Raw genomic sequence first — 25,139 nt, forward strand, 5'->3', positions numbered from 1 at the left:
ACCATTCGTTCCATTTGTCAATAAACCTCTTTCTTCGAGGTAAGTAATAATGTTCGAACACAGCATATGTTCCAAAATCCTACTGCAAATCAACGTTGGTGATATGGATCTGCAATTCAATGGATTACTTCCTGTTTTGGGTATTGGTGGGACTTGTGCAACTTACCAGTCTGTGGATACGGAACTTCCTACGAGCGAGCGGTCGTGTGTCATTGCTAAGTATGGAGCTCTTGTGTCAGCGTACTCTGAAAGGAACCTGATTCGTGTACAATTTGGTTAGCATGCTTTGCGTTCATTAAGTGACTTGAGCAACTTCGCTACACCGACGACATCTACTAAGTTACTCATGTTGGCAGTTGTAGGATGTTTGACATTAGAGCGGATTATTACAACCGTGGATACTCGCGGTTAACAACAGCACCCGCTGATGACCGTTATCCAGAAATTATGATTCGTAGCAGCAGACTGCAGTACAACTGCGCACTGCCTGTTTTAGGAAACGGGATGGGCTGTGCAATGTGTCCATGGTTGATACTATAGCAATGTGTAGTAGCCTAATAACCTGTTATCAGTGTTATTCTACGTGCAACTAATGTTCATAGTGCGTTTTAGCGGCAGAACGCATGCCTTGTACCTTAATTCATATACAGGTTTAGAGTGCAGTATTACGGTAATTCGCCTCCATCTCTTCTGTGGCATCCGCCGAGAGGGCGGATATAGACTTGTCTTCTGTGGGCTCGTGTCTATTTATAGTTTATGTTTTGGGTATTACCAGGATAATACGCCAAATACGTGTGCTAAACCCTCAGTAGCAAACGTATTGCAACCCTGGGCAAGCCACTGTGGGGGGTGTCGTATGAATTCCATATTATCATACATACACTGGTTAAATGCTCAGCATTCAGGAAAAGTAAGCACATTGGAGAAAATACAGTTCTTGTGCAACACAACTAGTTCTTTATTCTCATGAAGAAATGGGTGCTATCGACAGGGGATCTCAAATTGATAGCATATTTTTCGATAGGTTTTTGACACCGTGCCTCAGAAGAGAATTCTAATCCAATTGCGTACCTATGGAGTACCGTCTCAGTTGTGCGAGTGGCTTTTCTGTGAGAAAGGTCACGTTTCGCAGTAATCGACGGAAAGTGACACAGTAAAACATAAGCAATATCTGGCATTCCCCAAGCTAGTGTTATAGGTCCTTTGTTGTTCCTAATCTACATAAATGATTTAAGAGACAATGTGAGTAGCGCTCTTAGATTGTGTGCACATGAAGTACTCATTTACCGTCCAGTAAAGTCACCAGAAGATCAAAACCAATTGCAAAGTGCTTTAGAGAAGGAATTTGTATGGTGTGGAAAGTGGCAATTGACCCTAAATAATGAAAAGTGTGAGGTCACCCTCATGAGTACCTGCTAAAAGTAATTCGTTACTTTTCGGTTGCACGATAAATGACACAAATCTGAAGGCCGTGAATTCAAGTAAATACTTAGGGGGTACAATTACGAACAACTTAATCTGGAACGATCACATAGACAATGTTGTGGGGAAGGCGAACCAAAGACTGTGATTTACTGATACGTCATTTAGAAGGTGCAATAGAAGCCTACATCTCACTTGTCCGTTCTGTGCTAGAGTACTGCTGTGCGGTGTGGACATCGAAAAAATTCGAAGGGCAGCTCGTTTTTTACTGTCGCGAAATAGGGGAGAGTGTGTTATGGGTAAGATACACGAACCAGTGGTGGCAATCATAAAAACGAAGGCATTATTTGTTCCGGCGAGATTTTTTTCACGAAATTTAAATTACCAACTTTCTCCTCCGAATGCAAAAACATCTTGTTGACGCTCACCTACATAAGGAGATTATCGCAATGAAACAAGAGGAATCCGAGCTCTCAGGGCAAGATTTTCGTTTTCTTTTTGCCCACGCGCTGTTCGAGAATGGAACGGCAGAGAAATAGTGTGAAAGTGGTTCGATGTACCCTCTGCCAGGTGCTTAGTTGCCAGTTGCATGGTAGTCACGTGAATATAGACGTAAATTACTATGAGAATCATTTCCGATGAAATTAAGCCCACATCGACTCACTGGTTTTAATCTGTAGATCAACTTACTAGTAGCTGCGAGAAAGCCTCGTTTCTTCTCGTTCGCCTACGGTAGCCGTTAAAAACTGGTTTTAGAATTGAAAAACCCGTCAAATACTAAATCCGTTATGATAATAAATGAAAAGCACCAGTTTGCTTTTGTTCTACAATATTACTTTTATTGCTAACCGGTGCTCGGCTTACAAGGCCATCTTCAGACATTTACTTGTAAGCCGAAAACCGGTTAGCAATAAAAGTAATATTGTAGAACAAAAGCAAACTGGTGCTTTTCATTTATTATTATAATGTTGTTATACCAAGAACCGACGGAAGATTCTGTTAATATGACTAAATCCGTTCTATAATCGTGTTCTTAGTGGCAAAGAATCTCAAAGCTAAAGATACCAATTGCGAAATTTGTACTGTATACTTACGGAATCTCGTCGTCACCGTCTTCCTTAACAAGGCACAGCCTACTGCCTTTACCCAACTGTTTTTCTATTCCGCTTGTAGTTCAGGATCTAGGTGAATTCTACGACTTGTCATTCTCATGAGGTGTTGTCTCCAATTTTCATGATACTTTTGAATCTTTTTAGTGCTGAAAATATATAATTCTGTTCAGATGTCTTCATTTATACATAACTATGTCTCTTCACGTGCAGCCCTTCGTCCTCCCGAGGCGGAATTCTATTGTATTTTTCCTTAATTTTTTGGTAACGCCGTTTTCGCTTCCGTAGGATAAGACAGGAGCCGCCATCACTTCATAAATTTCTTGGTGATCTCTTATTGTAGTTTATGGCTCATACTCTGCTAACTGTACCACCGGGAACTTGAAATCTGTTATTTTCAATATTGGAGTCAAAATCAAAACGTAAGTTGCAGCCCATGTAAGAGAGTCGAGAGACTTGTTCTGAAACTGAATTATCTAAAACAGTTTTTGATCTGACTGTATATTTCCCTTGCATTGCCAATACCTTCGTTTTATTACCATAAATTTTAAATTGCTTGCATATTTCTTTCAGCTGGTATACTGATCATTGTGCGTCTTTCTCATTCTTGTGAATGATAACGATAACATCAGCAAACAGAAGAACATTTGTGATCTTAATTCCTTTGTTTGTATTACATTTTCATTTACGGAGAGTGAAGTCACTGTAAATATCAGAATGAATAGCAAATGTCACGTCCTTTTCTTACACCTTCCTTAATACCTATTTCTTCTAATACATACCTACCTATGTTTGTTACAAAGCGTGTATTTTTAAAGACTTTTCACTACCTCTGTTAGGTGATATAGGTTATCCACATTCAGGGGCAATCTTCCTTTGGCTATCATGACTGACGTGGTCGAAAGTCTGCTCAAGTCCAAAATGGCCATATATATGTTTCTGGATTAACATCACTGTGTTTTTCTAAAATCTTCTTAATTACAAAATGAATGTATGATATGATATAAATCAATTTCGTTTCCCAGAAATAACAGCTTCTGTAATATTTTTCTTGTGGTCATTAACTATCGTTGAGTATAGCTAGTAGCCAGAGTTCAGAAGAATGACGCCACGATAGTTTCAGTAGATATGTTGTGCACCATTGCTGTCCTTCGTGTAGGAGTGATAACACGGATGTTCACGGCGCTGACAGAAGTTGAAGGTGGGCTGTGCTATTTGCCATGACGATTTTCTGGAAGTTTTGGCCCTAAATGTAAATGAAGTTATGAATTTGATAAATGTATTCAGTCTCTGTAATATCGATAAAATCGTATTCTTTGTAAGACTGTGTTTGACACCGGCGATGTCGGTCAGAGAAGTTAACTTTGCTTTGTCAGAGTACGTCGGATAACAGCAGTACCAGAATGTGTTGAACAGTCTGGCAAAGTATTTGATTTGAAAAGGGTGGAAGCTGGTCTGCTGTGTTATTTATATTTGTAACTGTGTAGCTTCTTGTTGCTAGAACATTGCGTATGGTTGAAGTTTGCTGTAGAAATTTTGTAATGGAGTATATGGTCCTGTCTTATAGTTGAAACAAGTGTCAGGGGAGGCAATAGTATACAGGGGAGTTATTAAGAAATATTTTGCTAACTTGTCTAGACGTGAGGACCTTAGGAGAAGGTGTATTGTTGTTGTAGCTTAATGAAGCAGAGCTAAACTTGTAGCCTTTCTTCTCATTTAACACTAGTTAAGATTAGTTTCCCATTTTCATTTATGCTACGGTCGCAGGTTCGAATCCTGCCTCGGGCGTGGATGTGTGTGATGTCCTTAGGTTAGTTAGGTTTAAGTACTTTTAAGTTCTAGGGGACTGATGACCACAGATGTTAAGTCCCATAGTGCTCAGAGACATTTGAACCATTTTCATTTACTTCCTCAATCGCATTGCACATCGCGAACTGTGCACTGACAAGCGGTTATGAAAAATGGTAATATACTATCTTGCACTGCACATAGCAAGTACGATTAATGAAATTTGATTTTTAACAGTCACACCATTATTCGTAGTAGCAACAAGTTGCGGAGCAGATGAGTGTTCAGTGCCCACAGGTAGGCCAACAAATTTAAGTAACACCAAAGTTCATGTTCCAATGTAAGGCACGGTGTTTGGCAGAGTGTATTTGTGAAAATAATATCAGTATCACTTCAGAAGTTTTGCACCAGTAAAAGATCTTGTGAATTTTCATGCAGTTTTATCAGAAAGTCAGATGTTAATTTGCTGTTTAATTACAATAACAGTACTGGTACAGTAATTTTTTGTAAGACTAACGATAAAGATTAGTAATATTCAGGGCCAACATTTTTAAATGAGTAATTTTGTTTTGCACTGAGATGGCGTATGTAAATTTCATTGAAAACGGATTGCCCTCTCACAGACCAATTGTTTGATGTACGGGCTAGTGTGTATCTTGCATCGTGTAGCGAGATCCTCAAATTTCCCTTTAAAAATAAATTTTCACATAGTTACGAACTTCACATTGACGAACACGAGGTTGAAAAAATAAGTTGCTTCCAAAAGTGATCGTCCGTTTTCCGTGACCAACGAAATGCTTAAGGAATTGGACTGTGTTTGTCTAAATACGTCCCTTCTATAATCCGATCTTCTTTTTGAATGCATTCCCATAAAATCAGAAGAAAGATGTTTCTCCCTTGCAATGTCTTATTGTGGGCAGTGTGCAGTTAAGTCCACTTAAAATACTAGGTCTCCAGTCCTTTCTGGATGATCTAGTTTTCAAGCCTCCTCTCCAAACACCCCGTCCTCCTCTTTTTCATAAATTCACCAATAGCGTATTGACTTAATCGACGTACTTTGATATGTAAAGTCTCCATACCTTCGATCAGTTCCATCGAAAACTGCTACAACTGAGAGTGGAATAATGTGAGCGACTTCAGCAATTTTACTACTCGTACCATTCATTTCTACCAGTGTGGCACGCCTGTTCATGTAGCACAAAAAGCTTCTTGATCTGCAGAACAGTGAATTCCGTCTGTCGATAGTTGTAATTTTTCGCTCTTTCATTGTTCGCTAATTCTTTAAATTGTTTCTGCATGGTATTGTAATATACAAGAAACTGATATAGGCATGCGTATTCAAATAGGGAGATATGTAAACAGGCAGAATACGGCGCTGCGGTGCCAATGCCTACATACGACAGATGTGTATGGTGCAGCTTTTAGATCGGTTACTGCTGCTACAATGGTAGGTTATCAAGATTTGAGTCTGGTGTTATAGTTGCCGCACGAGCGATGGGACACGGCCTCTCTGAGGCAGCGATGAAGAGGGAATATTCCCTTACGATCATTTCAAAAGTCTATCGTGGATATCAGGAATTCGGTAAAAAATCAAATCTCCGAGATATTTGCGGCCGGAAAAAGATCCTGCAAGAACGGGACCAACGACGACTGTACAGAATTGTTCGACGTGACAGAAGTGCAATCCTTCCCCAAACTGCTGCAGGTTTCAGTGCTAGGCCATGAACAAGTGTTAGCGTGCGAATCATTCAAAGGAACATCATCAATATGGGCTTTCGGAGCCAAAGGCCCACTCGTGTACCTTTGATAAATGCATGACACAGAGCTTTACGCCTCGCTTGGGCCTGTCAATACCGGCATTGGACAGTCAATGACTGGAAACATGTTACCTGGTCGGACGAATCTCGTTTCTAACTGTATCGAGCGGATGGACGTGTACGGGTATGGAGACAACCTCATCAATCCATGGGCTCTGCATTTCAGCAGGGGACTCTTCAAGCTGGTGGAGGTTCTGTAATGGTGGGGGTGGTTGCAGCTGGAGTGATATGGGACTACTGATACGTCTATATACAACACTGACAGGTGACATGTACGTAAGCATCCTGTCTGATCACCTGCATCCATTTATTCCCATTGTGCATTCTGACAGACTTGGGCAATTCCAGCAGGACAATGCGATACACCACGTGTCCAACAGAATGACTCCTGGAACACTCTTCTGAGTTTAAACATTTCTGCTGGCCACCAAACTCCCCACACGTGAACATTAATGAGCATATTTGGGATGCCTTGAAACATGCTGTACAGATGAGGTCTCCACCCCCTCGTACTCTTACGGATTTATGGACAGCCCTGCAGGATTAATAGTGTCAGTTCCCTCCACCACTACCTCACACATTAACCGAGTCCATGGCACGTCGTTTAGCGGCACTTCTGCGTGGTTGCGGGCGCCCTACATCATATTAGTCAGGTGTACCAGTATCTTTGGCTCTTCAGTTTAGTTTCACAGCAAATTTGCTGTACCCATCACTTATGCAAATGCATAAGACATATTGGGAATAATAATCCCTATCTTCTGTCATCCCCATTCCTTTTTAAAGGCTTGTCACGATGGATTGCTAGACTGCTTATTTTGTGCTAAAAGCCACTGGACCTGTGAACGTCTGTCATACCACAAACAAATAGCGGACGGTAGACAGCGCTGACACCATGATTCTGACCAGCTGTAAAGAGTCGTGCCGACCAGCTTATGACACACTGCAATACTACACTACTGGCCATTAAAATTGCTACACCACCAAGATGACGTGCTACAGACGCGAAATTTAACCGACAGGAAGAAGATGCTGTGATATGCAAATGATTAGCTTTCCAGAGCATTCACACAAGGTTGACGCCGGTGGCGACACCTACAACGTGATGACATGAGGAAAGTTTCCAACCGATTTCTCATACACAAACAGCAGCCCAACCGGCGTTGCCTGGTGAAACGTTGTTGTGATGCCTCGTGTAAGGAGGAGAAATGCGTACCATCACGTTTCCGACTTTGATAAAGGTCAGATTGTAGCCTATCGCGATTACGGTTTATCGTATCGCGACATTGCTGCTCGCATTGGTCGAGATCCAATGACTGTTAGCAGAATATGGAATCGGTGGGTTTAGGAGGGTAATACGGAACGCCGTGCTGGATCCCAACGGCCTCGTATCACTAGCAGCCGAGATGACAGGCATCTTATCTGCATGATTGTAACGGATCGTGCATTCACGTCTCGATTCCTGATTCAACAGATGGGGACGTTTGCAAGACAACAACCATCTGCACCAACATTTCGACGACGTTTGCAGCAGCATGGACTATCAGCTCGGAGACTGTGGCTGCGGTTACACTTGACGCTGCATCACAGACAGGACCGCCTGCGATGGTGTGCTCAATGACGAACCTGGGTGCACGAATGGCAAAACGTCATTTTTTCGGATGAATCCAGGTTCTGTTTACATCATCATGATTGTCGCATCCGTGTTTGCCGACATCGCGGTGAACGCACATTGGAAGCGTATATTCGTCATCGCCATACTGTCGTATCACCCGGCGTGATGGTATGGGGTGCCATTGGTTACACGTCTCGGTCACCTCTTGTTCGCATTGACGGCACTTTGAACAGTGGACGTTACATTTCAGATGTGTTACGACCCATGGCTCTACCCCTCATTCAATCCCTGCGATACCCTACGATTCAGCAGGATAATGCACGACCGCATGTTGCAGGTCCTGAACGGGCCTTTCTGGATACAGAAAATGTTCGACTGCTGCCCTGGCCAGCACATTCTCCAGATCTCTCACCAATTGAAAACGTCTGGTCAATGGTGGCCGAGCAACTGGTTCGTCACAATACGCCAGTCACTACTCTTGATGAACTGTGGTATCGTGTTGAAGCTGCATGTGCAGCTGTACCTGTACACGCCGTCGAAGCTCTTTTTGACTCAATGGCCAGGCGTATCAAGGCCGTTATTACGGCCAGAGGTGGTTGTTCTGGGTACTGATTTCTCAGGATCTATGCACCCAAATTGAGTGAAAATGTAAATACATGTCAGTTCTAGTATAGTGTATTTGTCCAATGAATATCCGTTTATCATCTGCATTTCTTCTTGGTGTAGCAATTTTAATGGCCAGTGGTGTAAATGAAATGTCGTGCTGTACCGGGTACTTCCAGAAAGGAATGATCAAATGCAAGGTGGACCGGACCAAGCCTTGGCCTGCAAAGCAGCCAGCACGAAGTGTGGCAGGCTGCGGCCGGCCCTGGTATAAAACCTTGACTGACTCCATTTGTCACGTCTTAGCATTTAGAGTATTCACCATCCACCTTTATGGTTGCAGTATGACTGCTACGAAGATCTTTCAATAATGATACTAGGTACTTCGAAATCCCAAAATCATTGAGCACATGCCTCTACTCGTCCCACATGACACAATCAAAGGTCTTTTTTATAATCTAGGAAAAAAATTTGAGCAGGGCACAAAATTCATTACATTTTCCAGTAACCTGCCTCAAATTCAGGCTTGTCTCGCAAGTAGTTTTACTTGTGACAGGACCTGCTTGTTCTGCAGAAATCTGAGACTGCAGGAAGAACAGATGCAGTCCAGTTTTAGGCATTCGCCAGTCTGCTTGGTGGCATTCTCGATTCAACTAAACAGAATATCAGGTACCATGTCTGAATTCATGTAAATGTTCTCTTCCTCGAAGTTACGTTCTTTGCAATACAGTGTAGTGAAACCAAAATGGTATAGTGTCTTACCTTAGCGTCTGATCCCGGGAAGCCAATTACTTTGCACCCCTTGAGGCGCGCTATCTGCCCGACTATGGACCCCACAGCACCTGCTGCCCCACTGACTACGGCGACCTCTCCCTCCTTAGGCTTGCAGACCTCCAGCAGTCCAAAGTAGGCCGTGATTCCGGGCATGCCCAGCACCCCCAGAGAGAGGGAGAGGGGCAGCTCCCCCAGGTCTGGCACCAGCATGGCCGGAGACATGAAGTAGGGAGCGTCGGGCCCCACGTCGGCCACGGTGCTGTCGCGCCACCCCCAGTAGCCGACCACATACCGCCCCACTGGGAAGCCCGCCGCACGGCTCTCCACGATGCGGGCCACCTGTGGGCAGAGGATAATATTCTGTTACCTGCACATCACTGCATAACAACGAATAAACACCTCACCACAAACATCTACATCTACACAGATACTCCACAAGCCACTGTACAGTACGTGGTGGAGTGTACGTTGTACCACTACAAATCGTTTCATTTCCTGTGCCACTCGCATATAGAGCGAGGGAAAAACGGTTCTATACATGCTACCGTATGAGCCCTAATTTCATGTATCTGATCATTATGGTCCCTACGTGAAGTGTGTGCTGGCGGCAGGAGGATCGTTCTGCAGTCAGCATCAAATGACAGTTCTCAAAATTTTCTCAATAGTGCTCTTCAAAAAGAACGTCTCCTTCCCGCCAGGGATTCCCATTTGATTTCCCCAAGCATCTGCGTAACATTTACCTGTTGTTCGAACATACTGGTAACAAATATAGCACCTCGCCTCTGAATTGCTTCAATGTCCTCGTTCTATCTGACCTGATGTGGATCCCAAATACTCGAGCGCTATTCAAGAACAGGTTGCACCAGCATACTGTTTGCGACCTCCTTTACAGATGAGCCATACTTTCCTAGAATTCACCCAATGAACCAGAGGCTGTTATTCGCCTTCCTTACCAAGTCCTCACAGCTCGTTCCATTTCATATTGCTCTGCAACGGTACACCCAGATATTTAAACGAGGTGACGGTGTCAAGCAGGATTTATGCTGCATCCGAACATTACGGGTTAGGAGTTTCTATTCATCCGCATTAACTTACATTTTCTCACATTTAGAGCTAGCTACCATTCATCACACCAACTAGAAATCTTGCCTAAGTTATCTTGTAACCTCCTACAGTCACTCAGTTTCGACACCATACAGTACACCACAGCAATCTTCAGTAAACAACACCAGATTCCTGCAAACTGCGTCCGCCAAATCATTTATGTATACTGAGAACAATAGCGGTCTTATCACACGTCCCTGGGGCACTGCTAACGGTATGATGAAAACTCGCTGTCTGTTAGTTAAGAAACCTTCGAGCCACTCTCGCATCTATGAATTTAATGTATATGCTCGTATCTGCGTTAATAGCCTGCACTGGGACGCCATGTCAAATGCTTTCTGGAAATCTAAAAATACGGAATCTGTCTTTTGGCGTTCATCCGTAGTTCGCAGTATATTACGTGAGGAAAGGACAAGCGATGCTTCTAAAACTATGCTAATTCGTGGGCATTATCTTCTCAGCCTCAAGAAAATGTGTTATATTCGAAATGAGAATATACTCAACAATTCTGCAGCAAACGGCAGTTAGGGATATTGGTCTCTAATTTTGCGGATCCGTTCTTTTACCTTATTATGTGCAGTAGTCACCTGCTCTTTTTTCCAGTCTCTTGGCGAGAGATCGCAATAAATGCAAGCTAGGTAGGGGGCCAGTGCCTTAGAGTACTCGCTGTAAATCCGAATTGTGATTCCATCCGGACCTGGTGACTTATTTACTTTCAAATCTTTCAGCTGTTCCCCAACACGCCACAGATACGTATTACTGTGTCGTCCACGCAGGCACCTGTCCAGTGCTCAAATGACGCTACGTTTTTGCGATTCAGCTGCGTGATCGATTTCTCGAATGCGAAATTTGAAGCTTCGGCTTTCGTTTTGCTATCTTTAACTGCCACAGAAAAAACTGGTCAACAAGGGAATAAATGAAAGCCTTAGATATGCTTCGCGATTTTACATGGGGCCAGAAATTTGTCAGGTTCTCTGCCAGACCTTTTGCAAAGGTATGGCAATGGCAGTTGTTGCATGCTTCGCGCATTATCTTTTCACAGACGCACGAATCTCTACTAACCTTTGCTTGTCGTTATTTGTGCGCTCTCTGACTTAATGATATAATAACATTTATTTCTCTCTCTCCTTTGTTTATTTGTAACATACCTATCCTCTATTGTTCTTAAGTGCTAATTTGTATATCTGGAATAGTCACACCACTAGCAGAAGATATATTGTGATGCTCTTCTGTTAGAGATTCACGGCCTTAAATAATATCGCTGCAATAGACAGACTTTCATTAGCACAGATATTACTACTACTATTCAAACTACTTTTGAAATGTAGTGCTGGAGAAGAATGCTCGAAAAGAGATAGTTGCACCATTTAATTAATGAGAAATACTGAATCGAACAGGAGAGAAAAGAACTTTATGGCACAACACCACTAAAAGAAGGGATCGGCTGCTAGGACACATTCTTAGGCATCAAGGAATTGTCAACTTGCTGTTGGAGGGAAGTGTGTGTGCATGGGGTGGGGGAGTAAACATTGTAGAGTTTGACCAAGAGACGAATACAGTAAACAGGATCAAATCGATGTAAGTTGCAATTGTTATTCGAAGGTGGAGAGCTTTGCACAGGATGGACTAGAGACGAGAGCTGCATGAAGCCAGTCTTCAGATTGAAGACCACAACAACTACTTATGTTACAGTCGATTCTGCATAGCGATTTATGCCCAGTTTCGCTGCTAAACATAAACATTTGTAAACTCAGCAAGATTTACGAAAAGAGTATACTGTCGTGCAGTGACTTCAAATTAAATAATTTGGTTGTGCATGTGTTGGGAAGTAAATTTTGCTTTTATTAATTTGCACTAATTTTCTTTAAAGAATGATGAATATTCGAGCAGTGAGTGCGACGTTTTCCAAGTTAGAAGACTGTTATGGAATTTGCACAACAGACTATACTCAGCCGGCCGGAGTGGCCGAGCGGTTCTAGGCGCTACAGTCTGGAACCGCGCGACCGTACGGGACCAAGTTCGAATCCTGCCTCGGGCATGGGTGTGTGTGATGTACTTAGGTCAGTTACGTTTAAGTAGTTCTAAGCTCTAGGGGACTGATGACCTGAGAATTTAAGCCCCATAGTGCTCAGACCCATTTGAACCAAGACTATACTCTTTACGTGAATTACGATAGGAACAGATGCTCGATCCGAAATATCATTGACATCGGAAGATTGTGGAATAAAACACTAATCACACTCTTGTCTGACAGTTCTGCGTATTGTCCATAGCTCCTTGTTTTTACATAACTGTCACCGTTTAATTTTTAATACGAACACTGTTTGCGAAAATTACATAAAACAATTTGATATCTTCCCATAAATCGAGAAGGTTGGACAATGTTCAAAACAAAACGAAATGTGTTACTGTCACTTTGGACTCTCATTTCGAAATTTGGAAATTTGTGGTAAGTGCTACGGGACCAAACTACTGAGATCATCCGTTCCTCAGCTTACACACTACTTGATCTAGCTTAAACTAAATTACGCTAAGGAAAACACACACACCCATGCCCGAGGGAATAATCGAACCTCCAACAGGGGTAGCCACGCGAACCGTGACAAAGTGCCTCAGGCCGCGCGGTTATCCCGCGCGGCACTCTCATTTGAATAATGCGCATCCTCATAGTACTTTACTATAGAAGTTGTGTTTGATTGCTTTTGCGGCATCGTTGTAGTCGATGGAGCTAGAAATAATATGAGGGTCGCTCGAAAAGAAATGCACCCTATTTTTTTTAAACCCATCTTTTATTCTACATGTTTGAAAGTTTTACAGTGTGTAGATACATCCTTTAGGAACAATATTTTCATTTCTCCACATAATTCCCAACCCTCTCAACTGCCTTACGCCATCTTGGACCAGCGATAACTTTTCCAGCAGGTGTGGTTTTGAATTTTTTTTCTTGGGTAAATTTGCATGATGCCACTCCACTGATTGCCTCTTCGTCTCTGGTGAAAAATGATGGAGCCATGTTTCATCACCTGTCACACCGCACCCATGGTCTCCGAGCTGATAGTCCATGCTGCTGCAAACGTCGGCGAACTGTTCGTGCATATGGTTGTTGTCTTGCAAATGTCCCCATCTGTTGACTCAGGGATCGAGACGTGGCTGCACGATCCGTTACAGCCATGCGGATAAGATGCCTGTCATCTCGACTGCTAGTGATACGACGCCGTTGGGAACCAGCAAGGCGTTCATTATTACCGTCCTGAACCCACTGATTCAATATTCTGCTAACAGTCATTGGATCTCGATCAACGCGAGCAGCTATGTCGCGATACGATAATCCGCAATCGCGATAGGCTACAATCCGACCTTTATCAAAGTCGGAAACGTGATGGTACGCATTTCTCCTCCTTACACGAGGCATCACTACAACGTTTCATGAGGCAACGCCGGACAACTGCTGTTTGTGTATGAGAAATCGGTTGGAAACTTACCTCATGTCAGCACGTTGAAGGGGCCGCCAACGGCGCCAACCTTGTGTGACTGCTCTGAAAAGCTAATCATTTGCATATCACAGCATCTTCTTCCTGTCGGTTAAATTTCGCGTCTTAGCACGTCATCTTCGTGGTGTAGCAATTCTAATGGCCAGTAGTGCATTATTATTATTATTGTTATTACTACTGAAACATCCCGGCAGATTAAAACTGTGTGCCAGATTGGGTTAACCTAAGCGTTCAAATGTTCAAATGTATGTGTATATTCCAAAGAGACGAAACTACTGAGGTCATCGGTCCCTAGACTTACACACTACTTAAACTAACTTATGCCAAGAACAACACACACACCCATGCCCGAGGGAGGACTTGAACTTCCTGCGGGAGGGGCCGCGCAGTCCGTGACATGGCGCCTCAAACCGCGCAGCGAACCTAAGTGTCTTGCCGGCGAATGCGCTTCACACTGAGACATCCAGGCACGACTCACGACCCACGTCCATAGCTTTACATCTACCAGTATATGCTACTATAGTTTTCTTTATGATTTTCATGCTGGAATATGAAAGTAGTATTAGTGTCACCCATAATTTATATTTATAACTATTGTTTTTAATAATGTCTGGATGTACCCTGAGGTATCTGGTATCTATTGTTATTGACACGCTGTTCCGATGACCCAAAAGCTAAACTTTTTTTTTATTATTTTCATACTGGAATATGAAAGTAGAATTAGTTGTGTCCCACAGCTATATGTTTATAACTATTATCTTTTCACTATACCTGGATGTATTTTGATGTATCTGTTACCTAGTGTCATTGAGACTGTGTTCGAATAGCTCAAAAGCTAAATAAATGTGTATGTTATTAAAACGTGTTTTTTAGAATATCGTAAGTTTAGCTTGCAAAACATTCTGTTAACAATATTCTTCCGGGTATTTTCCTGCTTTATCAAGCTTTTATATCGAAGACTGGCAGTGTATAAATTGCCTCGAAAACAACAATCAATAGGCAAAACTGATAAAATAGTAATTACTACCTTATTTGTTAGTTTGTAAAGTGATCCGTACATCTTATTCCACCATCTTTCGAGCGTATTCGGAATAGTGTTAATTCACGTCTGATATCGAGGCTGATAACCGTAGCTGATAGCCATGACTGATAGCCATCTTCAAGGTGAGTCGCTGGCAGAATATAAACCACTTGACTTAACACGTGGAGTAGGATCACGAGTACGACTGAGATGACTATGCTAACAACAGGAGTGTCAAGTCATAGATAAAACTTCATGAGTCTCACAAAGGGACCGTGCCTCTTCGTCATCACCGTTTTCGCCTAAATTTATGGTACATGCAGGGCTCGGCCAAAAATGGAAGTGACAGATGTGGGTGCTACAGATGGCCAAACGCTTAGAAAAGAGTAGCATTTTTGGCGCGGATCGGGAGAGACACGAGCAGTGTATGTTATCGTACTTTCTCCGCAGCAGTTGGCGCAGCGGAAAAGAGTACTGAACAGTCAGCCGAGGGCCGTGGGATCGTTTCTCTGTGTAGGAACTTAATTTTATTTTTAGTTTTTATGTTCCTTACACTGCAAATAAACCTAAACAATCACTCACTCACACACTCGAGAGTCCGTTACCGCAGCAACGTATTTTCGCCATCTGTCCCTGTCTTGGGCTATTTCCTTCCATTCCGCTTCAGTACCTAGGCTCCTCAAATCAGCCTTCACATTGTCCTCCCATCTACGCCTCGGTCTCCCCACAGTACGTTTTCCCTCTAAGTGCCCTACCAGTACTCTGCTCGCTGACCTGCCCTCATCCATTCGAGCTACGTGACCCGCCCATCGCAGCCTACGTGATTTAATAATACTGATTATGTCAGGGCTTGAATAGAGTTCGTAAACCTCTTAGTTACGCAGTTTTCGTCACTCTCCGCTAATGTCATCCCTTTTTGCTCCGAAAATTTTCCTCAAAATTTTGTTTTCTAATACCCGAAACGGCTTTTCATTTTGCACAGTGAGAGACCAAGGTTCACACCCATACAGCATAACTGGTAGAATAATAGTTTTGTATATTCTAATCTTTAAATTCCTAGACAGTATCCGTGATGAAAGTAATCTATTCAGTGAGAAGTAGCACGCATTTCCCGTCCGTAATCTCTTCTTCAGTTCGGATTCAATCTCATTTCTCGAAGCCACGCCTAGATACTTAAATGTGTTCACTTTTTCAAACTGCATGTCTCCCACTCTTAACATTTCCTGGTCTACTGCTGTTGGCATTCTAGTAGTAGCCAGGTATTTAGTTTTGTCTTCACTTATCCTTAGACCTACATCTTCACTAGCCTTGATTAACGCATTCGCATTTGCTGTAACAAATTCTTCCCTATCGCTAATGATGTTTAGATCATCTGCATACCCTAATATCTTAATATTTCCATTTAACTCCACACCCTCTGAATTATCTGCTACCATTCGTACAATATATTCTAGGACTAAATTAAAAAGTAGCGAAGACAGGGCATCTCCTTGCTTAAGTCCGTTCTTTATTACAAAATTCTTCTGACTCCAATTTCCCCACGCGTACTCTACCTTTTGTGTTTTTCAAACTCCCTTCTATAAGTCTAACATATTTCTTTGGTATTCCAAGTTCCAATTTTGATTGCAATGCTGAATCATATGCTTTTGTAAAATCTATGAAAAGATTATGAAATGGTTAATTGTATTCCCACTTCTTTTCCAAAAATTTGACGCAGGGTGAATATTTGGTCTATAGTTGATCTGTTCCTCCCAAAGCCAGCTTGGTAATCCCCCACAATTTCATCTGCATGTGGTGTAAGCCTGCTTAGCAGAATATTCGAGAAAATTTTGGAACGTAATAGTAATAGCGAAATCCCTCTATAATTACTATAATCCGTTTTGTCGCCCTTCTTAAAAATTGGGATCAGAATCAACTCCTGCCACTCTTCAGGTATCATCTCTGAGTTCCATACATTAGTTATCACTTTGTGAACTACTTCCACCAATTTCTGTCCCACATTTTTACTAATTCTGCAGTTATGCAATCTGATCCTGGTGTTTTACGGTTTTTCAATTTGTTGATTGCATCTCTGCTGTATGTATTTCGTACACCTGCTCATTTCCTGCTTCCTGGTGTACATTTAATACATGCTCAAAATACGCCTTCCATTTACTTAATATACCACTGGGGTCTGTCAGTATTCCCCCGGCATCCTCTTGAAGTGCCTTGAACCCCTTCCTATAACCATTTATGTCTAGGTAAAGTTCCCTAATGTTTTTTGTTTCATTGTTTGTTTCCATTTTTTTAACTTGATTGTTCAAATAATCCCTCTTATTTGCCCGTAGCCTACGACCAACTTCCCTTCTCATGTTCAAGAAGTCCTCTCGTTTTTTGTCTCACATTCTATTCCAATCTAATCGCGCTTTTCTCCTTTCCTCTACCAATTTCTTGCATTCCTCACCAAACCACGATTTCCCCCGGTACTTAATTGTACCTATTGTGACCTTCGGTGCCTCTTTGATATTATTCCTCACAGAGATCCACTGTTTATTTACATCCTCGTCTTGATCTTCGTGTGTCCTGAGAGCATCAAACCTATTTGAAATTTCCATCATGTACCTTCTTCTAAGGTTTTCATCATTTAGCTTGTCAGTGTCGAACCTAACAAGTTCTGCATTGTGACACCTTGATGTTGCTGTAGATAGCCGTTGGTGAACTTTGGCACCTACAAGAAAATGATCAGAATCGCAGTCTGCTGTCCTGAAAGTCCTAACATTTTCTTTACTAGTGTGCCAACTCCGATCTACAAGAAAATGATCAATTTGGTTTCGGGTGTGTCCATCCAGAGAGACCCAAATTGCTTTATGAATGTCCTTCCTTCTGATATATGTGCTCTCAGCAATCATGTCTTTTGAAACAGCAAAATTAACCACTCTTGTGCCATTATCATTTGAAATGTTACGCAAACTTTCTTTCCCAATTGTAGGCCGGAATGCTTCTTCCTTCACTATCTTCGCATTAAAATCACCTACGATTAATTTTGTGTCGTACGAGGAGAACTCATCAACCGAAATAATGCTCACTGTATTGTATTTGTTGATATTTTCATAGAACAAAGGGCAAAGGAAAGTGTGGGATTGCAATTAAATTTCCAAAAGGGGTTGTAAGGCGTGCACGAAAACTTCGTATATAAAATTAGACACTTATTTATTTTGCAGTTGATGATTTACAAATGGTTCAAATGGCTCTGAGCACTATGGGACTCAACTGCTGAGGTTATTAGTCCCCTAGAACTTAGAACTAGTTAAACCTAACTAACCTAAGGACATCACAAACATCCGTGCCCGAGGCAGGATTCGAACCTGCGACCGTAGCGGTCTTGCGGTTCCAGACTGCAGCGCCTTTAACCGCACGGCCACTTCGGCCGGCCCGATGATTTACACATTCTGGATTAACGTTCATCGTAAAAACAGGGAAATCAGCTATTTTCTCGGCGTCTTGCACTCCTTATAAAGCCGTTACATTGTTCTTTTACAGTTGCTATAAAAAGATACTCGGCTTACATTCATAAAAGGTTGTCTCTCATCGCGTAGTTCGTCGGCAAACCACACATAGCGCATCATTTCGCCAAATATTCTTGAGATTAGCTAGTGACGTACAGCGGAATGTATTTTGAAGCAGTCTGCTCAGAACGTGATTTTTTTTTCTCTGGACGAGATAAGAGCAGTTTTGATGGTCTTTGGTCAAATGTTTTAGCAGACGATAAAATTGGACATCGCAGGGTGGCTCTAGCAGAGTCCATTTGGAGGAGAAGGGGGGTGGGGAATTACTTTTCGCAAATCCTCGTCGTATAATTGTGAGTTTGATGCCCTCCCCACGAGTCATTCAATAGAAGAAATTGGTTCTCCTGCGCGTAGGGTTTCATCACATCAAATACACTATACTGAGCGTTATCTCGATTTGCTTCCGGTGTAAGTAACGTAGAAATTGAAAATAAAAAGTAGTTACCGGACAGGGAATCGATGCCAGGATCGTCAGATTGCCGTTCTGTACTCTTCCCGCTGCTCCAACTGCCCCCTGAAAACTACGCTAACACAAAGGGCTCATGTCTCGCCCTACCCGCGTAAAAATTCTATTTTTTCCAAACGCGTGACAATCTGGAACGTCCACTTCTGTCACTTTCATTCCTAGCCTAGCCCTGAATGTGCACCGAATTCGGTAGAAATCGGTGGTGACGAATTGGCGCGGTACCCTAGTAAGAGTGAAATAAAGTAGAGTCAGCAAATTCATAGAGCTCACTAATGATGAGCATGATTATTAAAATGGACTGCATTTGTTGGAATGCCTGGCAGTAGAGACTCAGAACTATATTCCTCCAGCGGCGCAGACGTGAAATAAAGGGTTTCCATGATTTGTCGAACTGGGAACTCTCCTCTCGGTTGAGTAGGCTGTCTGCTAATCGTGTTTGCGCAGCTTCCTGAACTACTGAGTACCGATAGGATGAGGCTGTGGCCTGTACCTCTGCGTCCCCGTAGTCCACTGAATGGCCAGTGCGAGTACAACGTTGAGCCGCTGCAGAACGCTGGTGTGTCGCTGTTGACCTGTGCACCGCTCTCCCGTTATGCGTATTGTTTGTCCTGCGTACCTCTTACCACAACGACAACGAATTTTATTTTTGCCCGCTTTTATTGAAAGTAGACCATTTTTCACAGATCTCAGAAGAGATGCTGTCTTGGCCCGTGGCAAGAAGATCACACGTACTTTATGTACTTTATCATTATTCTGGCAGTTTGGGTAAAAACATTTCCCACAAACGGCAGAAAAGCCGTAGATTTTTCCATCTCTTTCTTCTTGCTTTTTCTTTGGTTGGTCTGACGTTCTCGCTTGTAGAATCCTATAAATTTGACGGTTAATGCCTCCATTTTCACTGAGTACGTTTTCGAAGGGTACCAGTTCATCCTATAGGCTGTCAGCGTCGCACATTTCATATGCCCTTCAGCAGGGTTGAAAGTTTATCATCCGCAGTACCATAAGAAGAAATAATAATATCTCAGACGCTCCCCTGCAAGATGATGAACTATTCTATCCGCTGGGAAAAGTGCAAGTAACACATTGTCCTTACATCGTTTGCACGAAGTATTATAGTAATACGAACTCCTGAAAACCACTGGGGAGAACGTAATATACACAATTTATTGCAAGCTACATTAACGATCCTCTAAAATGAATTTTCGATCATATACAAAAGAAACTCCGCCTGAACAGTCCAAGAAGGCCCAACAGTACCGACCGGCCGCCGTGTCATCCTCAGCCGGCCGTAGTGGCCGTGCGGTTCTAGGCGCTACAGTCTGGAACCAAGCGACCGCTACGGTTGCAGGTTCGAATCCTGCCTCGGGCATGGATGTGTGTGATGTCCTTAGGTTAGTTAGGTTTAAGTACTTCTAAGTTCTAGGGGACTGATGACCACAGATGTTAAGTCCCATAGTGCTCAGAGACATTTGAACCATTTTCATTTACTTCCTCAATCGCATTGCACATCGCGAACTGTGCACTGACAAGCGGTTATGAAAAATGGTAATATACTATCTTGCACTGCACATAGCAAGTACGATTAATTAAATTTGATTTTTAACAGTCACATCATTATTCCTGGTAGCAACAAGTTGCGGAGCAGATGAGCGTTCAGTGCCCACAGGTAGACCAATAAATTTAAGTACCACCAAAGTTCATGTTCCAATGTAAGGCACGGTGTTTGGCAGAGTGTATTTGTGAAAATAATATCAGTATCACTTCAGAAGTTTTGCACCAATAAAAGATCTTGTGAATTTTCATGCAGTTTTATCAGAAAGTCAGATGCGTTAATTTTTATGTTCATTTGCTGTTTAATTACAATAACAGTACCGGTACAGTGATTTTTTGTAAGACTAACGATAAAGATTAGTAATATTCAGGGTCAACATTTTTAAATGAGTAATTTTGTTTTGCACTGAGATGGGGTATGTAAATTTCATTGAAAACGGATTGCCCTCTCACAGACCAATTGTTTGATGTAAGGGCTAGTGTGTATCTTGCATCGTGTACCGAGATTCTCAAATCTCCCTTTAAAAATAAATTTTCACGTAGTTACGAACTTCACATTGACGAACACGAGGCTGAAAAAATAAGTTGCTTCCAAAAGTGATCGTCCGTTTTCCGTGACCAACGAAATGATGAGGAAAACTATCCAAACAATTCGTGGTAACCGTCTTTTCAGGATGTATCATTTGTTGGACAACTACTTGCATGTTTCTCGGATTGTAAGTAATTTGGTACTAATAGTTCTGTGCTCGTTGGGTTAACACTCATGTGATAGAATTATATTCAGGGGGAGTTAAGTAACTCATGAAGAGATATGATAAATCCTTAAATCTGACTGGGGATTATGTAGAGAAGTAATGCAAACATCTATAGTAAATCCCCACTAATTCCTTCCCTTCCCGACAAAAAAATAAATAAATAAAAAATTGAAACGTATGTGAATTCCTTGGGGACCAAACTGCTGAGGTCATCGGTCCCTAGACATACACATTGCTTAAACTATCTTACACCACACACACCCATGCGGGAGGACCCGAACCTCCGCGGTAGGGGCTGTGCAATCCGTGACATGGCGCTTCAAACCGCGCGGCCACTCCGCGCTGCTTCCCTTCCCCTCCTATTCACCTGTAGGCCGGAAAGGTTTCGGATGGTAAAACCATGAAAACATTGGTATAGGTTTAAATGTTGATGTGTCACTTAATAATCGTTCTTCTGTTTACACTCTTGAAATAGCTAACTAATTCGTATGAGCATGAAGATTTATTACGTAACTGTCTACAGATGTGCATTCTGAGCGGAGGTTTAAGTCACACTCAATCTTTTTCCAAACATGTTTAAACATCCAATGACTCGTGACTTCATCTACTCCGAGGCTTCCCTTAAATCCAAGCGCCGTGCCCCGCTCAAGAAGTGCCTCAAACAAACAACAATGCAACACAAAACAAATGTCCTTTGCATTAAAATGACTCTTTCATGTATTTTTTAAACATCATTAACACTATTATAATATTCGCTGTAGAAACGTTTTTTTTCCATTTATATACTGCGACGAGGGTTATAACTAATAAAAAAATTAATTCTCTTTAATTTTACTATTCACGCTTAAATATTGTACATGGTGGGAGATTATGATTACTTTTATATAGCTATAACAATAAAATCCTACACGAAGCTGAAATGCGGTCGTACTGCACCTTTTGTTCATAAATGGTTATCAAGAATACTTTCCTTCGTATGAAATGCTAATGACATAAAACACTGTAATATTCCAGCCACAGGCTACAGAAACTTCATACGCCTAATGATTACGCGACTAATCCAGAATTACACTTCGCAAAAAATTCTGTATTTTCACAGGCCGACAACGAATAACATACATATCTGTGTTGCGTACAGGGACACAACAATTTAGAAACCTGCTCAGTTTGCTTTCTCAAGCTTACATAATGAGTTACGCTAAATTCTATCTCTTTGATCGCTTAAAAGGGTATTAAAATGCGGTAGTGTATTCATCAAGTTTGTTAAATGTTTGAATTTGCATTGCAAACTTCAACGCATTTAATCCAGTCGCACATTTTTGTGATATCATTACATATCTTCTGAACTCTGGCTACTAGCTATACTCAACGATAGTTAGTGATCACAAGACAAATATTACAGACTAAAAATACACGCTTTGTAACAAACATAGGTAGGAATTTATTAGAAGAAATAGTTATTAACGAAGGAGAAAGAAAAGGACGTGGCACTCTGCTATTCATTCTGTTATTTACAGTGACTTCACTCTTTGTAAATGAAAATGTAATATAAACAAAGGAATTAAGATTACAAATGTTCTTCTGTTCGCTGATGATATCGTTATCATTCAGAAGAATGAGAAAGACGCATAATGTTACATTTCAACTTAACTACTACGTCCACGGTTTGTTAGATTCATTATTACAGCTGCAGATAACTATTTTAGAAAACATTTATGTGATCCCGACTTTCTATAATTCGGACTAGGACTGGCCCCAATTATACAGGTTTCGCTGTAGTTTTAAGACTTTTCTACTAAATTGGCTGAACAATTTCAATATTTCATTTATATCTGTAGTTCTCTGTAGGGAGCTTCCGATAAGTATCGTCGTTCAGCAGCGCACAGATCTACGTATCATAGTCCTCGAACTCCATAATTACGGCGGCATTGCCCTTCTCAGCGGGAAGTACCACAATGCTTTCATCATTACGTAGTGCTCGAAGGCCGTTGCGCTCAGCCCTGGTCATGTTGGATGCTCGTAACTTCGCCTTTGTCAGTATAAAGCTGGGTTCTCGCCGTATTTCGTCTGCTGTTTCATGTGGGAGATTGTGGACTGCCTGTTCAACACCGCTTATTACTTCACAGACAGGAATGTCCCTCGGGGAAGGTGCGAAATTAAGTCCTTTCTTAAGTGCCGACATTGCACCCGCGTCTATATCTCTCGCCGTCAAGTTGATGACGGTGCGTTCTGAAGATCTGTGGTCCGCACCATGTTGTTGTTGCGAAAGGCGGCCGAACTTTCCTTTCTGCTTCTCTGTAGTTCTTTTCTGTGCTGACGTCTGTTGAGATACCGTAGCAGCGTCGACCCATTCCCAGTCCAAAGCTGTGAGTGTTTTTGATAACTGCAGGTGCAAGGCCATAATAGGACGTCCATTTGCATCCAGCTGTTGCCTTGTGTTGTGAATCCTTTCTAGTAATAATGCAAAGCTGGCATGACAAAAAGACACAAGATCAAATCAATCTTCTGGCCTCCAACGAAAATCAGCCAATTACTGAGACCATTTAAAGGCGCTGTAGGTCTCAGAACACCTGGAGTCTACGGAATACCTTGTGAGTGTGGCCAGAAGTACATCGGACAAACAGTGCGCACTGTGGAACAACGCAGGAAAGAACAAGAGAGGTATTATCGCCTACGCTATCCAGAGAAATCTGCGTTAGCTGAGCATGCGTTAAAAAACGGTCACCACATAAAATTTGGCGATACCTCTGTCGTGGCTCGCACTAACGGCTTCTGGGACAGTTTAATAAAGGAAGCTACTGAAATAAAAATTACCACAAACACCCTGCATAGAGACGGTGGCTTGCAGCTCAGCACTGCGTGGGATCCAGCGATCGCGCTCTTGAAGAGGGCACATCGAACGCTGACTCAAAACAAGCCCATATATGGCAATTTCACGGGCACCAGTGACGTCACAGCCGGCAGCTAGCGTATATAAGGGCACACCAACAGCCCACTGGCAGTCATAACACTTGACAATGGCCAAGGAGTGCTTGGCCGAAAGCTCGTGTAGTTTTAAGCAATTGACACGGTTGGAAACCCGAGAACATTTTATTCAATGTTATCACCGCGAGACTCTGCATTCATACAGCTTCAAATACCGGTTCTCTAAATTTTTTCAATAGTGTTCCCCGAAAAGAACGTCGCCTTCCCTCCAGGGATTTCGACTTGAGTTCCCAAAGCACATCCATAGAACTTGCCTGTTGTTCGAGCCCACCAGTAACACATCTAGCGGCCTGACTTTGATCCGGCCTGGTGGGGATCCCAAACACGCTAGCAGTTCTCAAGAATAGGTCGCATTAACACTGTACCATAATTCTCCCAGTAAACTGAAGTCGACCATTATCCTTTCCTACCACAATCCTCATATGTGCGTTCCATTTCATATCGCTTTGCAAGTTACGCCCAGGTATTTAAAAGATGTCACAGTGTCAAGATGGACACTGCTAACGCTGCATCCGAACATTACAGGTTTGTTCTTCCTACTCCTTCGTATTAACTTACATTTATCTACATTCAGAGCTAGCTGCCATTCATCACACCAAGTAGAAATTTTTTGTAAGTCATCTTGTTTCATTCTATAGTGTTTCGACCACGACAACTTACCTTACACACTGTATCATCAGCAAACAACTGCAAATTGCTCCCCACCCTGTCCGCCACATCACTTATGTGTATAGAAAATAATAACGGTCCTATCACACTACCCTGGGGCACTCCTGACGGTACCCTTGTCTCTGATGAACACTCTCTGTCGAGGACTTCATATTTGGGTTCTATTACTTAAGAACACAAACATTAACCAGCTACATGAATATTTTCTATCGTATCATGCTCTTATAGTTGTTGGTGTGTAGCACCTAAGTTATGTTGTTTTTGCGACAATTACGTGCTGGGACATATAATCTGACTGTGGAGTTAAATAATGGACACAACACTCAAAAGGTTTTCTATAAAATTTATTTCTTTTTAGTTTACAAAAATGAAAGCACAAACAAATTCTGAAAGAATATTCTGTCCCAGTCATCCAGCTATCTTTTGT

The 25,139-nt window shown here is 42.2% G+C and overlaps 1 protein-coding gene across 1 annotated transcript in view; it reads right to left on the reverse strand.

Annotated features, from left to right (window-relative positions):
* The window catches only part of LOC124623123 (prostaglandin reductase 1-like), a 45,236-nt gene extending 21,777 nt beyond the window's left edge, over nt 1-23,459 (reverse strand). Inside the window, exons 1-2 of the mRNA XM_047148913.1 lie at nt 23,265-23,459; nt 9,114-9,464 (exon numbers count right to left, since the gene is read on the reverse strand). Coding sequence (XP_047004869.1) covers nt 9,114-9,464; nt 23,265-23,459 — 546 coding nt within the window. The remainder of the gene's footprint in view (nt 1-9,113; nt 9,465-23,264) is intronic.
* Between the last annotated feature and the right edge of the window lie 1,680 nt (nt 23,460-25,139).

Source organism: Schistocerca americana, chromosome 7 (assembly GCF_021461395.2).
Source record: "Schistocerca americana isolate TAMUIC-IGC-003095 chromosome 7, iqSchAmer2.1, whole genome shotgun sequence".
Lineage (NCBI taxonomy): Eukaryota > Metazoa > Arthropoda > Insecta > Orthoptera > Acrididae > Schistocerca > Schistocerca americana.